Raw genomic sequence first — 15,477 nt, forward strand, 5'->3', positions numbered from 1 at the left:
CTACTCTCTCTCTCTCTCTCTCTCTCTCTCTCTCTCTCTCTCTCTCTCTCTCTCTCTCTCTCTCTCTCTCTCTCTCTCTCTCTCTCTATTAAGGTCGAACATGTGGACTAGATCCGAATTCTAGTAGTTGAATGCTCTACATGCATCGTCCACCGTGGTTCGCATATGCTTCATGGTTGTCCAGTCGTCGCCGGTAGAGAAGAAGACCAGAATCGAAAACCATAAATCTGAACCTTCTTGGATCAGAATTCACCAATTCTAATATGGACTTCTAATATCTAACTGCCACATCAATTGTCCGTCATGTTCTTTGTTCTTTAAATATGTAGTATACTCAAAACAAATATATTATGTGGTCAAAATTAATGAAAAACATATAAATCATATAATGTAACCATCAAACACATATAAGACAAAGATATTAGCTCCACCCAAACCTATATGAGTATCACATTTTCAACCCCTAACCCAATCCCTAAAGCATACCACGAATCAATTCTCATCAGTTTCCCTCTTTCTCTAAACCCTATGATGAGTAAGTGTGGTCTTTGTTCCCCATTCCCCCCTTATTTCATATGAGATCCCACAATATATTGGATGGTGTTTCTTTAAGCTCTAAACCAAGTACTTTAGTTTCGATTTTCGATCGTTTTTCATCTAAATTGTTTTGTAGTCTGCACTGGATATCGGTCGAAGAGGAAAGCAACAAAGTTCAAGAACACTTGGGTTTCAGTAATGCACAAAGATGCTTGAATATATATAATCAACTTTGAAAATGGCAATCAAGTAGTTGATTATTAATTAAGTACTTTATTGATTAAGTTCTACACCATTAGACAAACATTGATCAAATTGGCATTGCATGGATTAGAAGCTACTTGGCTACTTGCCTAAGAAAGATCATCAAAGATTTAAACTCAGCATATCTGTAGGCAAAAGCAAGATATGATGTTTTTAAATTTGATGAGTACCAAATTCTTAGAATATTTGTTGGAGTTAAAAAGATTAAATACAAGAATTTATAATTCTTGGTAGCTTGTCTCCACAAACTGGGTTAGTGGTTAGAATTGGAATCATGGATATCAAGTGCTCTCTATATATTTAGCCTCTGAATAAAATGGTAAAGCGATTGAATTCGTGAATCTACAATTCAACCATTGGCAGATGAAAAGGAGAATGAATAGGTTTTATGCTTTTGGGGTTATGTCCTCAAAAGCCACACAAGAATGCTTTTGTTGGTTGGTGCTTTTTTTAGCTGAGTTTGCATTACAAAACTATGTGTTAAATGTCAATTTGTTCAAGCTAATCATGATCTATTATGCATATAGACAATAGCTTCACTATACTTATCATTAAAAATAGGGAAATGAATCAAATGATTACCGTGGAGAATATTTGTGATAGAGAGACTTCGTGACTAGCTACTTTCCTCAACTAAATTGGTGGTTGTTCTATGATTAGCATATTAATCTCTCACAATTGGGCCTTAGGGAATATAATTATAAGAATTTATACACTACGAGAGTTTCTAAGCTTAAAACGCGACCATAGTTACAGTTATGAAGAATCAGAAATCGTGGTTTTTGGTTTTGGCAAATGGATCCATGCATGGTTTTGGAAGAGGTCTGATGGGAAATTGTTGTGGGAGATCTTACCAAAGTGGTGTATCGGATTTTGTCTAGGGAAAAGAGAACCAGGTTCGCAAAAGTTATAATCACTGAGAGAGTTAGAGATGTCCCCCATTATATTTGCTTTGATCTTTATGTGAATCATTGACCTCAAGCTCACATCTGTCGCTTTTTTCTTTGTTGGCTTTTTGCATAGTGGCCTTGGGGACTTCTTTACATTTTTATGGTATTTCAGAATTTATCCTTGCTTTACCATACTTCTGCAACTTTGGCCATAACCTCGGGTATTCTTGCAATGCCTCCCCAAAGTCCCTATGTATATATTTTGTTTTTAGTTATTACCAGAGAAGCTCAAAGATGGTGTATGTTTTAACAATACATATTACACTGATGGGGCAATAAGGATCAAATTCTTCTTAACTAAAACTAAATACTTAATTCTGCTTAACTAATGTAGTTTTTGTAGTATTAGTTAATTGAATCTTTTTGGGTCACAAGGGTGAGACTCAGTTTGTCTTTTAATAATCCGGTATAATTAGAACGGTTATCGTAAATAAACTAGTTAATTGAATTCTTTAAGTAACAGTTAAATGAAAGGTTTTGAAAAGACTTAATTTGCTAAAATGGGCTCATAAACATAAATAATGAAGAAATTAGCAGAGTAAAATATAAACAAGTACAATTTAAGTACAATTTCCTTGAGCGCTGCCTTTCACTTTAGTTTAGCTTTTTTGAGGCTGTTATCTAGAGGTTTAGGTTTGTTTTGTTTTGTTTTTGTTTTTGTTTCTCTCTATAAGAAAAAACGACATTTTTTACACATTAAAATGGACTTTTACATGTTTAGGACAATTTTAGATACTAAACAATTAGGAACTCATGTTCTGGCACTCAATTGATTAGTACTGACCTCTCCTTATACTTAAGATTATTGCTAAAATTGGTCATCATTGTCCTGCTCAGTGTTGGAACAAAACTTTACTCTTAGTTGTTAGCCATGCTTTGATAAGTAAGGTTCTGGTTGTGCTAGAGTGTTCATTTGTAATTTTAGAGTGTTCATAAGTAAGAAAAAAATATTTATCATTGTGGCCGAATTAGCCAAATCATAGAGGACTAATTTGAGAAAACGCTACAACCAAAAGCAAGGAAAGCGACAACCAATAATTATTGCAAAGTGCGTAAGTACCAGCACAATTGTTTCTGTTTTAATTTTCCAAACTAAAATTATAATTTGAAAAAATAAATAGCAAGTGTTGTTCTTATATATTTGCCCCTTTCCTCTGAAACCAAAAGGGTGTTAGAGAAGACCAGAGAGACAGACCTCAAAGGTGGTCTTCCTCTGCATCTCTCTCTCCCCTCTCTCTCTCTCTCTAGAAAATCACAAAGACCCATTGATTAGAGAGAGAAAGAGAAGAAAGTACTGCTACCACTTCTCTCAATTCTGAAAGCCTTTTTACACTGAACTTGTCAAAAACAGAACCCCTCTTCTTGCTTCTACTTCACTCTAGAGTTTACAGATTTGCACTCTAAATATAGCACCCATTTCTCTCTCTCTTAGATCTCCAAATCTTACATCATTACCCAAAAAGAGTCAACAACTCTCTGTTTTCTATCTATCTCTTGCTCTGTTCTTGTCAATTTTGTTTCTTTACATCTTCATCTCTCAGTTGGAATCAAAATTTGGACAATCTGATCCATCTGAGGGAGACCCAGTTGGGAATTTTCCGGCAAGATGGAGACTTTTTCCGGGAAAAAGAGACCCACAATCAGTCTCTCTCTTTTTACTTCCTTCTCCGAGTCAATTTCCAGTGACAAGTCTCTGAATTCGATCAAATCCCCCAGGAATTTCCAGGAGGGTGTGGTTGGGCTTGGCATAGTGGCTGCTATGACTGATTTGAGCAGCCCCAATGAGACACCCATGTCTGCAAAGTCTCCGAAATCAAGCCCAATTCCCATAGTCTCTGCAGCTAAACCTGCTGCTAATTTCAGAGGTGGGTTTGCTGTGGAGAAACAGCTCCAAGGGGTTGAGGTGGATGAGCTGTCTGAGAGCTATACTTGTGTGATTTCCCATTTTGGGAACAATTTGATAAAGAAGCGTGTTTATTTTGATGATAAGCTGAGTGGAGTTGTTAATCATTGTGAGGTGAGAACTGGGGTGTTCTCTGCTTCACCAATGAGTGTTGGTGAAGTGGGGAGGGAGTTTTGGGCTTCGGATTTTCTCAGTTCTTGTTATCTTTGCAAGAAGCAGCTTCAAGGACTGGACATTTTCATGTACAGGTATAAAGAGACTATATCAGAATTAAATATTTTTCTTCTGTTCTTTCGGTGCAATTTATAGGAATTTGACTTGCATATGATTAGTGTTTAGTTTAAAAAGTTATGTGGATTGTGAACCATGTTAATGTTTATGCATCTGGGATTGGAGTATTACCTGATGATTATGTTGTTTTATATTGAGAGATTGTTCTTTTAAACTGAAATTGAAGTGATCAATGTTTTTAGAGGCATAGATGAAATTGACCAATCTTCTGGTGGAATGTTGTTTTAGACTTTTAGTTTTGTTATAAGATTTTTCTTTGGTGGCAATGATAAATTCTGATACGGTTGGTCAGTTCATTTACATTAGTTTGGTCAATGGTTTGTCTTTGGGATTGGATTGGAGGATGTTGATACTGGATCTGTATCAGCATCTTGATTACTTTTCATGTTCTTTTTTACATGTTTCTCTAACAAGTTTTTCATGAAGTCATCTCCTTAAGAATTATTTCATCATGTACATTCCCCGGAGTAGTTTGTGCAGAAGCTATCTGAATGATAAAATTTCTCTTAGAGAATGCTTGTAGGTTCCATTTAGCATTTCAGGAAAAAAAAGAAAAAAAAAAAACTACTGTAACTTACATGAATGGTACTCTCTAATATTTCCCAAGGAGTTTCTATAGCTTAACTTGGCTGATGTCTTGCTTATCGTTAATTATTGTGCAAAATTGCCAATAACTCTTCCAGTAATCCATTGAAGAGAAAAAACAAAAGTAGGCCAGGCAGAGTAGCTTATTAAGACCAAATGATAACTTGCAGGCAAAATAATTTGAGTCAGTCAATCTTTGTTTGGATTGTAGCACCTCTTCCATTATTGATATTGCATTTGTATTTGATTTTAATTATAGCTGTATGCCTATTGTGCCAGCCTGTAAACCAATCATTAATTTGGCTATGCATTTTCATTTGGTTGTTGCATGTTTAAGAAGCAATGCCAGGTCTTGCTTATAATTCATTGCAAACTTGCCTCTTCATAGACTTATATTAGGATGACAACTATTTCCGTATTTCACACATAGGAGTTACATATTTGATTGTCATCACTTGTTTGATATGAAATATCTCATTGTTTAATATGAAAGATGTCATCAAGCGGATCAATTATTACAAGGTACTGGTAATCCTATAATAAAATGGTCATTTTACTAGCAACCACAAGGGCTTTGTCTTACCATCAACAAAATGAAAAATTAGTGTTTCACAATTCTGCACTAGTCAATTTTATTTTTCCTGCTAATTTCTCACTGGATGGTAGCTTATTTTCTTTGTTGCAATTCAGTGACAGACTTATAATTACTGAAATTTGTGTGATTGGAGATTAAGATCACCATTTCCTATCTTTGATATAATATCTTTTAGTCAAGTCCAATTGTAGACCTCTAAATACTGTCTCTCTTGGAGTACAAAACGTTCATTCTACATTCTTCTGATTAGGTGTTTTGCTTTTTTCTAAGAGAGTGATATCATTGCTACATAAATATTTTAGGTTGGCAAGCTTTGAACACCATTGCAGTGGGATATTTTGATGCAATTCTTAATTGAGAAGAGTCCGCTTGCTTTTGTTTGTTCAGATTTCTGACTTTTAGGTCTCTCAATAGAGATATTTTGTGACAGTGATAGAACTATCTTTTCCAATTGTGGTTCTTGTTTGCCACTGCAGTGTGTGGTGTTGAATTGCTTGGGATATTACTAGTGACTTTGAAAACGGGGATACTCTTTGCTATATACTTGGCATCTTCTAATCTAATGCCAGTTAGATTCTTCACTAACAAAAGATTGAATGGCCCTTGTTTGCAGAGGTGAAAAAGCATTCTGCAGCACTGAGTGCCGTGACAAGCACATTCGAAGCGACAATCACAAAGAGAAATGCAGATCTGGAGCAATTAAATCACTTGATTACTCTGTATCATCACCTTGCTCCAGTCCTCTGGTCTTCTCGGCCGGGGTTGCTGTGGCATGAACATTTTGACATACCTTTTTATAAGTAAATAATACAGAAAGGATGAGAAAGGTTTATCCAAATAAAGTGGTATAACTGGCATAAGACACAATAGATAATATTTGAGAGGGTTCAAGCAGGCAATCCCTACGTATATCTGCTACTCAAATTGCAAGAAAAATTTCAAATGAATGGGAGAAAATTAGGTGAGAAATTGGAAAATATCAACTCAAGAAGTGAGACATTATATAGATTTTGCATTTTTGTGGAAGTCATAGTTGTTACTTGTACCTCTTGTATACTTTGTGAACGTTTTTCAGTTACAAAATGGGGTCTTAATGTGAACTCGAGTCTGGAGATGAACTTGTGTATTGAAGTTTGATCATGCGACTCTTTTTTCATTATTTTTCTAATATTAAACTTTTCATTGTTTACCAAACTAGTCAACTAGAACGATGTAGACATGTAGTACTCGGAAGAGAAATGTTTTTGCTCTCCTGCAAGAAATATCCGGCTTCGCTAGTTATAGTAAATGATTGATTAGCGTAGCCAATTTGTAGTAGTAAAAACTAAAAAGAGCTGAGCTGGGATCTTTCATTAATAATTAACATAATTTTCAAACAGTTGGGAGGCCTTGCGTAGTAATATTAAGAAATACGAAAATCATGTTGTGTATGACACCCCAAGAATATCAAGTGATTTTAGTAAAATAGTCGGCGTGACTCTGACTTAACAGAATAGAGTCAGCAAATTGTAATTTCCACATAAGTAACGGTCAACCTGGCATCAATAGCCAAATAAACTCAACAAGAGGCCAGCCTAAACTTCATTGAGCTCCAAAGGAAAACTAGTCCTCCGCCTGCAAAATAAGTAAAATTTCATCACAAATTAGCTGTTCTGAAAGTTGAAAACGATGTATATGAAACAGATCTGTACAACCCTTTTCATATGCAAAAGCTCTATAATACAAAAAGAAAAGAGAGACACTGCCCACATTGTGATTTTCCTATAACTAAGAGATCCAGTATAAGTGAATCTAAGTTTCACATTGCCAAATGATGACCATGCTTTCATATTCAGATCTCCTATGAGATTCTCTTGTTTATGCAACTGGCAGCACTAATTAACTTAACCCCAGGTATCCAGAAAAGGGTAAGCTTAAGTTGGTTTACCATTTCCAGATCCACTAGTTCTTCACAGGAAGAGGCTCACATCAGAAATCCAGCATAGTCGACTGGCTCATAAGTCATAACAACACAAAGATATAAATCCACCACTGGGAAATCTAATGGTGCCCATAGTTCTGCTTAAAGCATCTGTATATTAGTTATAACCCACACCCGACCTTAAGGACTAATAAAAATCCATGATATAAATAGAAGACGCTTATCTATATGCAACTCCAAATGTCCACAAGCAGTCTGAGCAGAGTGTTATTTCCTTGGTTGAAATTAAGCACTCCATGCAGTGCGGGAAAGTTTTCACTAAGCATGCCTCTTCCATGGAATACCATGTCACTACCAATACTAATCATTTATTCCATTGAAAGGAAGGATACCCGTTCCTGTCAGAAGTCAACATATGTAGTCACAGCAGTTACATACAAGTCTAAGAGGAGATTCATCGTAGCCATTATTGACAATATAATGATATATAAGGAAACACTGAGACAATGAACTCCACCTACAGAATTTCTTTGTTTGGTGCGTGGTCCTACTACATATACAAGCATGAAGGCATGTTATCCGGGCGGCTTAACCAATACTTTGGAATCTGATATTCATTGACATATGGAAATGTTTGCAGAAGAGTTGCAACGATGCAATGATTGCACAGGCATAGAATCAATCTTAATATATAATCCCCCTTGCCCTGCCAAAGTTCATGTGACCCCATACCCAATATCTAATAAAATCCCAAAACGCTTTCTCATTAACCTCTAGAGTGGCCTCTTTCTCTTAGTTCAGTGCCAAACCTTTACTCAGCAGGTGAACATAACCTTCCTTGCCTTCACTCTCTTCTATTTTAGTGCTTTAATTTCTCCAACCACACTGACTCACACAGCATCTATCTTCTTTCATCTCCTAATTTGTCTCAAAAATTTCACTCAAACCATCAAACTATTACCTCCATCTGGTGCCAATAGACTCTCTCACACACACAAAACAGCATGGACTAAAGCAGATCACTGTCTTGTTGACAACAACCAACCCGTATGATCTATACATCGTGTCTACTCCTACAGGCCTAGATTCATAACTGACACAATATCTTCCGGCACAATGCTTTGCGCAAGAAAAGAAACAGACCCTAGCAAAGAGAATATCACTTAACTAACTTCTACGATGCCTATGCTGCCTAAGACTCCCCCAACTCGCAAATACTATATCCAGGAGTCATGGTCTCCATCCATTGCGTAATGGGGAAACAAAATAGGCTCAACTCAATTAATTGTTTGACATTACGAGTTATCATGTTAACTGAATCCAGAATCAGTAAAATTCATATAAACATGCCCAATGTGCATTGAACATTCAATTGCTGAACTAACACACGGAACACACAAAGACAATGTGAACATTACTGAGATGGGTATGGAGCAAACAATCAATTCTACCAATCTAGCATAAGAGAATCACAAGTTGAACAACATTTGCTCATACAATCCAAAAAACAAATGAAAACCCAGATGATACCTGAGAAGCAGGATTCCGATTCTGATAAGAATGCTCCAGGTTCACGATTCTACTTTCAAGAGCTGCAAACTTTTGCATCACCTGCAAAAACAAAAATTAAGGAAAAAGAAAAGTAGAAAGCAAAGAAATTGGTGGATTGGTGAGGTTAGGTTTTACATCGGAGGAAAGAGCAGAGCGGTCGACGATAAGGTCTTTCCAAATCAGGTGAGAAATTGCAGCTCCGGTCGACGAGAAGCCGAGACCGAACCACAGCAAACGAGCTCTCATCATTTTCGCGTCAAAAAATAATCGAGGTAGGTCTGAAATTCCTATTTCATGTGTTCGTTTTCGTGTAGGAACTATTGATATGTAATATATGCGGAAATATGTGTCACTGCTCTGTTTTGTTGTTGTTGATTTTTTTTGTCGTGAAAGAGATTTGCTATATTTGGTTGTTAATAATAGGATTATGTGAGAGTTTGGTTAAGCTACATCACAATCGTCAAGCATCCAATCTTAATTATAAAAAAGGACTTACGACGGACACGTGTATTTGTCACACCAGCTCTCAGGTATGGTTTCTACATAAGTAATTAAATATCGCCAACCAAACGAGGTGTGTTGACAGCAAGCTTGAACTTGAATGGGGTCACCACAAGTCTGCCCATACCAATTGAGCCAAACCTCGTTGGCACTCTATTTTTCCTTGTTACTTTTTTATTATTCACGGTAGTTTAAGTCTTTTTTGTCTAGAAATTAATTGGTTCGTCCATTACCATTTAGTTTACAAGAGAGATTCTAGTAAGGACCTTATAATGAGGACCAACCGACCAAATGAGAACTCTCAAATTAACGGTTGGATGAGTATTTTAAACTTCAATTGATATCTCTAAATTTCAATGTGCATATCATACAACTGTTCATTCGAAAGTTCTCATTTACTCTCATTATAAGGTCCTCATTATTGGAACTTCTCTCTTTGATTTACTGGTATAGTTTTGTTTCCTTTTATATGTGAGAGATTGTAAGTTCGACGGATAAAAGATTAGTTGTCACGTTTGAGTTGTTTATTCGATTATAAAAAAATTAATCGGTTGAAGACAGCTCAACGTCCTGCTTCACATCCTCACTGCCTCATGAAAAGACAATATATCCACTGAACCAGTTGCCATAATTTGTTTTCATAAATGGCACCATCAATGAAAGTAGATCACGAATTCCTCAGTCTAGGAAGTAACAAACGCATTATGTTGGTTCTTGTGAAGATTTCAGGTGATAGATATCGACTTGGTTGTTAACCCAAACATATACTCATTTGAACCAACTTACAAAGAAGACATATTACATATACAAGCCAAAATGTTGGGGTGCCATACTTCCATGACACCCTTTGGCTTCAAATAGGTCCGCCGATGACATGACCTCAAAGTCACCGGCACTTAAATGTCGGATTTGCTTCAATACAAGGAAGCGCATTTGTCAAAAATGAGTTAAATTCATCATCAATTCCTTAACTTCGGTGCCGCTTCCATATCGAAATATGACTTCAGTAATTACTAATCACAATGACTTGATATCAAAATTTGGGACTTCATATAACATGACACCTACGGCCTACCCACAACAAAAGGGTGCATACTGCCTAATACAAGTGTGACCAGTTTATAAGTCTGACTCTCAAAATCCAAATCTGGAGTTTAGTCAACAACAAAACAATAAATTACAATGAAAGATGAATGTCTTTTTTTTTTTTTTTTTTTTTTGTGAAAAGATAGGAAATAGGATGAAACCCGATAATGAAAGAAAGCAACTTGCCTAGCATAATGGCATGAATGAGTTTACAGAACCCTTATTATTCCTTTAAAATATATGGTGAGCAACACTAGTTTTTACTATAGGAACATATCAAAATTTTAAATGGAATTCCATAATGCAAGGCATGTGAATTTTACAAATGTTAATAACAAGGGCACCAATTACACACTAACGTACAAAAAAGTGAACGATTTTGCCGCTTTTGGAATGTGGTCAACTAGAACAAGGAGCAGCAGTTCCCGAGTCATCCATCTATGCACTTGCACTAGCTAGTTCTTTCGGTGGGGATGCAGGCAACACTTGTTGGGGCTGTATGCACATTATAGGGGTACTACAAGCATTAGCAAACTGAACGAAACTCTAATATATATTCTCTTGAAGAAAAATAGAAGTGAACAATAAAAACATTTGTGAATTACGATATCTCACATTAAATATAGATCTCCACCAGATCATTTCAATAGTACTAGGTTATGGATAGCAACAAGATATGCAATTTTTTCAAAATGAGGCAAGTGGCACAAAGGAGTTATAATATGAAAGACTTCACAGGCATTCTATAAGCAGAACGTAGAGCCTAGTATCTCAATAAATTGCAAAGATATAGGATATGTTATTCGACTCACTACACCTTTAAAAACATTATCTAGTTTAATGTCTGAAACTTGTTGCATCAATGAAACAGTTGCGATCACCATAATACCCAAAATAAGAAATAAAAGTCACCAGTAAAGTCATGTTCAAGGTTAAGATAGCTTCTTACCGCTGCTAGCTCCTCTTCATGCTTGGGAATAAAAGCGGTATCAACCTTCCCATTTTTGAAATCCTCTATCTCCAGGATGAGCTTATGATATTCAATAGTTGTTGGAACCCCTGTGAAACAAAAGTGCTAATTAAAATGACAAAAATTAAAAAAATCCAACACCAAGACTTGTCGCTTGTGTTGAAATTCAATTGGCTCACACAAGTTTTCATTCATAAAAGTGTAACATACCGACATAATGTATATACAAATGATTTATTTCTACTATGAACTTCAACATTACCTGTTATAATAGTGTCGTTAAGAGCTCTTTTCATCCGATCAATTGCCTTTTCTCTTGTTGGTGCCCACACAATAAGCTATTTAAAAAGTGATGACAAGGTATTTAGAATGAGAACCTCAAAGCTACATTTTTAGAGTATATTTAATTATTTATATAAGCAAGGATGGCTAGACATGACTTTTCTTGGGCACAAACCTTTCCAAGAAGGGAATCATAGTTTGGAGGAACCACATAATCAGGATAAACATGACTATCCATTCTAACAAATGGACCTCCAGCGGGTAAGTAAGCTGTTATTCTACCTGCAAACGGGCAGAAGTGCTGATATATTAAAAGAGATTAAAAACTCAATAAAAATGTCATTGTTCCATCCAGTGCACGCCCAAGCACCATAAAAGCAACGGAAAGCTAGAAGTGCTGATATAGTTATTGACACATAAACCTTTGCAATATAACTGGAACCTATATCATAACTTAACATGGCCTGGGTGTACCCAATAACCCAATACATGATATAATACGGAGAAATACCAAATGCATGCCTAAATGTTCTTGTGCATTTAGTGATGATAGAGGAATCCCAAAGTATAGGGTTTGTACAGTCACCATAAACCATGACATGCACACGTACCTGGCCCAGGTCGGAATCCTTTAAAAGCGTCTTCTGCATTGATACGACATTCAATTGAATGTCCTCGGAGAACGATATCATCCTGTAGTTAGAGCCAGCAGACATGTCATCAGAAACTATCCTACTATAGATACCTGAGTGAAACAAAAATTGTTATATACCTGAGTCATTCTGAGTTTTTCTCCCATAGCAACACGAATTTGTTCTTCAATCAAGTCAACAGAGGAAATCATTTCTGTCACAGGATGCTCAACCTGTGGTTCAGTTGAGGAGAGGATTAAGTTTAGTATAACTAAGCAAAGTCTTGTATTGGTCAAAAAATTTGAATCTCAAAGATTAGTTCAACCTGAATCCTAGTGTTCATTTCCATGAAGTAAAAGGAACCTCTTTCGTCCAGAAGGAACTCAACGGTTCCAACACCAATGTAACCAATAGATGCTGCGGCAGCAACTGCGGCATCACCCATGGCTTTCCGCAGTTCTGGAGTTAATGCAGGAGAGGGTGCTTCTTCTAGAAGCTTTTGGTTCCTTCTCTATGATAAGTCAATAGACAAAAAAACAATTTGTCAGGTGACATTCGATTTTGACCCTTTATGAGAAAATAAAGAGCAAGCTAAAAATAATATTTTTTTTCTTTGGTCTAAACTTGGATACATATACTTCTGAAGTTACTACAACTGTTATCACGTGAGATATCATTATAGATAATGAGATATCAGAACTAAATGTATGCAGTGAGCTGCAGACTAACTAATACATGAGCCAACTAGGCTGCTTAAAAGTACCTGGATGCTGCAATCACGTTCTCCAAAGTGAACAACATTACCGTACTTATCTGCAAGAACCTGTATTTACGAGGGATGAATCAAGAGTCAGTGCCAGTATAAAATATTGAACTGTATTAGGTTTGCATATGTATCACCATGAGATTTTAAAGGAATAATAGCAAATCCTTTACCTGAAATTCAATGTGTCTAGGATTTACGACATACTTTTCCAAATAAACTCCATCATTTCCAAAAGCAGCTGCAGCCTCGCTCTTTGCTGCCTGAAACCAATTCAGATGAGAAAGAAAATCAAGACATTGGAGTAACACTGCTAATACAAAAATATAATATTTATACACAGATGACAAGATCAATTAAACTACAAACCAAATAGTAAAATGGTGAACTTATTTGACTTCAAAATTATACCACCAAAACAGATTTTACTGTTTTTAATTTTTTTTCTTTATAAGCTAGAGAAGTAGTTCAGGAAAGGAAATAAATATATTTCTATATAAAAGCTGGCATACCTGTAACAACTTTACAAACTCCTCAGGCTCTTTAGCAAGACGCATGCCACGTCCTCCACCACCTGCTGTTGCCTTAAATAGAATAATATACTTATCACTTTATAGAAACAAGGAAAATAACATACAAATGTGTGCATTTGCTCCATAATACTGAAGTACCCGTTCCAGTCAAATCTTATGTTTACTTCATTCAAACCTCTCTTTTGACTCTAATATATTCAAGTAAACATATATAACACACTAGTAAAGATCAACTAAAAAATTCACAACAACTTCCTTCAAACTTAAGAAATAACGGGTCAGAACTCAGAAATCACAAGAGTTGACATATGAATTAGGCCCCTTGATAAAGTTTTTCTTGCTAGCCTTCATTCATGATCCAAATTTAAATAAGCTACATAAGAATTTTCTAGCTTCTAGCATTAGTAAATCTTCAGAGCCTTTTGTCATTTCTATTCAAACTGTTATAATTCTTGAGCAGCCATTCATACATAGCATGTACTCGGCCAAATGTATCTCATTGTAATACTATTTCTTTTCATCAAACGAGTCTGATATTAAAGCAATAGTCTTTTACACAATATCATATTAGGAGAATTTATAATTAGAAATTCACAGCTAACATGCAATGCACTGCAAATTCTAAGACACGGAAAGAGCATATCATTTCTAGTTATCATGAGATACTATTAAGATCATTTACCTTGATCATTACAGGATAACCAATCTCATCAGCAAGCTTCATTCCTTCCTCTGTGCTCTGTCGAAAAATATTATTGAAAAGATAAGCAAATTACTACACAATATTCCTATAGCTAAACAATACAAGAGTTATGTCACATACCTTTAGTAATCCATCACTTCCGGGTACAGTTGGAACACCTGCTTGCTTCATTGTTTCTCTTGCAGTGGATTTATCACCCATAATACGGATACTTTCAGGCTACAAAATGTAAGAAGAATGGAGTCTTTAGCCACATGACTTGAGTAGAATTAACTATATGGAGCATATACAGACAAAAATATATACAATATACTCTAGATTAACACAAATACAAAAAATAAAAAAGATTGACAAACATAATATATCAGAGAATTTGTGCACAGTATTCTGCCAAGTTGAAAATTCATTACGAAATCTCCAAAAGAAAAATAATAACAATCATAGTTTACATGAAATTTTGACCACAAGCTATACACAAATAAATCATTGCTACATGACTTGCATCCAACTATGTGATCAATGGAATATATTCAAATATTTCCTACCATGAAGATTTTTCATTTGAAGTACTAAACTTAGGACCCATGTGATCAGTGGAATATATTCAAACATTTCCTACCATGAAGATTTTTCATTTGATGTACTAACCTTAGGACCAATAAAGTTGATTCCATGTTCTTTGCACATTTCAACAAAAGATGCATTCTCAGATAGGAAACCATATCCAGGATGAAGCATTGTACATTTACGACTGATGGCAGCAGATAAAACATTTGGAACTACAAGGTACCTGTAGTCAGACAGATCAAAAGCACAAACTTAACCTTTGTCACCTGAAACAAAACTAAGATGAAGGATAACTAAAATGGTATAATACAAGATATAGACCATAATTTAAATAGGGAGTTTACATAAAAACATTATTTTGTCATTTAGAGGTGATCTTTTCTCTCCGTTTTTCAATTATATCAAGTTCTTACTAAAAAGAAACTGAGAGGAAGGTGATGAAAAGTATTGGAAAAGAGAAAATCATCAGATAACCACTTACGATTGATTGCTTGCTGCTTCACCAATACAAACCGACTCATCAGCCAATTTGACATGAAGCGCATCCTTGTCTATTGTTGAGTAGACAGCCACACAGGGTATGCCCATCTCATGCGCCGTTCGAATAACACGAACTGCAATTTCTCCTCTATTTGCCACCAGGATTTTATCAGCACGACATGTAGCATGGAGAGTTCCCGCATGCTTCCTTGATCTATAACTAATTTGAGCACCCTGAGCTCTCTGCCTCAAAAAGCTAACTTTATTTCCCACCATGAAGCTACATTGGGAACTCCTGATCTCTCCAGTTTTTCCAAAAAATAACCCCTTCCATAGACATAAAAAAAAAAAAAAAAAAAAAAA

At 35.7% G+C, this 15,477-nt stretch overlaps 3 protein-coding genes across 3 annotated transcripts in view; 1 reads left to right on the plus strand and 2 right to left on the minus strand.

Annotated features, from left to right (window-relative positions):
- The first annotated feature begins 2,918 nt into the window (after window positions 1-2,918).
- Window positions 2,919-6,238, plus strand: LOC101305665. Its single transcript, XM_004299716.1, has 2 exons — window positions 2,919-3,902; window positions 5,739-6,238. Exons 1-2 carry the CDS (start codon window positions 3,358-3,360, stop codon window positions 5,899-5,901), a joined length of 708 nt encoding a protein of 235 aa, XP_004299764.1. The 5' UTR covers window positions 2,919-3,357; the 3' UTR covers window positions 5,902-6,238.
- An 80-nt stretch (window positions 6,239-6,318) lies between these two features.
- On the minus strand, window positions 6,319-8,963 carry LOC101305946. Its single transcript, XM_004299717.1, has 3 exons — window positions 8,733-8,963; window positions 8,577-8,657; window positions 6,319-6,739 (listed from the first exon to the last, which is right to left on the minus strand). The coding sequence occupies exons 1-3, from the start codon at window positions 8,844-8,846 to the stop codon at window positions 6,728-6,730; spliced, it is 207 nt and encodes a 68-aa protein (XP_004299765.1). The 5' UTR covers window positions 8,847-8,963; the 3' UTR covers window positions 6,319-6,727.
- A 1,357-nt stretch (window positions 8,964-10,320) lies between these two features.
- Window positions 10,321-15,477, minus strand: part of LOC101306237 (biotin carboxylase 1, chloroplastic-like) — a 5,927-nt gene continuing 770 nt past the window's right edge. The window contains exons 2-15 of the mRNA XM_004299718.1: window positions 15,116-15,441; window positions 14,716-14,857; window positions 14,188-14,286; window positions 14,047-14,103; window positions 13,344-13,415; window positions 13,005-13,094; window positions 12,832-12,891; window positions 12,394-12,579; window positions 12,209-12,301; window positions 12,048-12,129; window positions 11,612-11,718; window positions 11,417-11,492; window positions 11,134-11,243; window positions 10,321-10,679 (exon numbers count right to left, since the gene is read on the minus strand). Of these exons, the coding sequence (XP_004299766.1) occupies window positions 10,623-10,679; window positions 11,134-11,243; window positions 11,417-11,492; window positions 11,612-11,718; window positions 12,048-12,129; window positions 12,209-12,301; window positions 12,394-12,579; window positions 12,832-12,891; window positions 13,005-13,094; window positions 13,344-13,415; window positions 14,047-14,103; window positions 14,188-14,286; window positions 14,716-14,857; window positions 15,116-15,441 (1,557 nt within the window). The 3' untranslated portion in view covers window positions 10,321-10,622. The remainder of the gene's footprint in view (window positions 10,680-11,133; window positions 11,244-11,416; window positions 11,493-11,611; window positions 11,719-12,047; window positions 12,130-12,208; window positions 12,302-12,393; window positions 12,580-12,831; window positions 12,892-13,004; window positions 13,095-13,343; window positions 13,416-14,046; window positions 14,104-14,187; window positions 14,287-14,715; window positions 14,858-15,115; window positions 15,442-15,477) is intronic.

This window comes from Fragaria vesca, linkage group LG5, assembly GCF_000184155.1.
Source record: "Fragaria vesca subsp. vesca linkage group LG5, FraVesHawaii_1.0, whole genome shotgun sequence".
NCBI classification, from domain to species: domain Eukaryota; kingdom Viridiplantae; phylum Streptophyta; class Magnoliopsida; order Rosales; family Rosaceae; genus Fragaria; species Fragaria vesca.

Bases quoted from the DNA above. Each gene is read 5' to 3' on its own strand.
- LOC101305665 (XM_004299716.1), top strand. From the start codon at position 3,358: ATGGAGACTTTTTCCGGGAAAAAGAGACCCACAATCAGTCTCTCTCTT. The intron at 3,903-5,738 runs GTATAAAGAGAC...CCTTGTTTGCAG, and splicing joins CTGGACATTTTCATGTACAG to AGGTGAAAAAGCATTCTGCA.
- LOC101305946 (XM_004299717.1), bottom strand. From the start codon at position 8,846: ATGATGAGAGCTCGTTTGCTGTGGTTCGGTCTCGGCTTCTCGTCGACC. The intron at 8,658-8,732 runs GTAAAACCTAAC...TTGTTTTTGCAG, and splicing joins GCTCTGCTCTTTCCTCCGAT to GTGATGCAAAAGTTTGCAGC.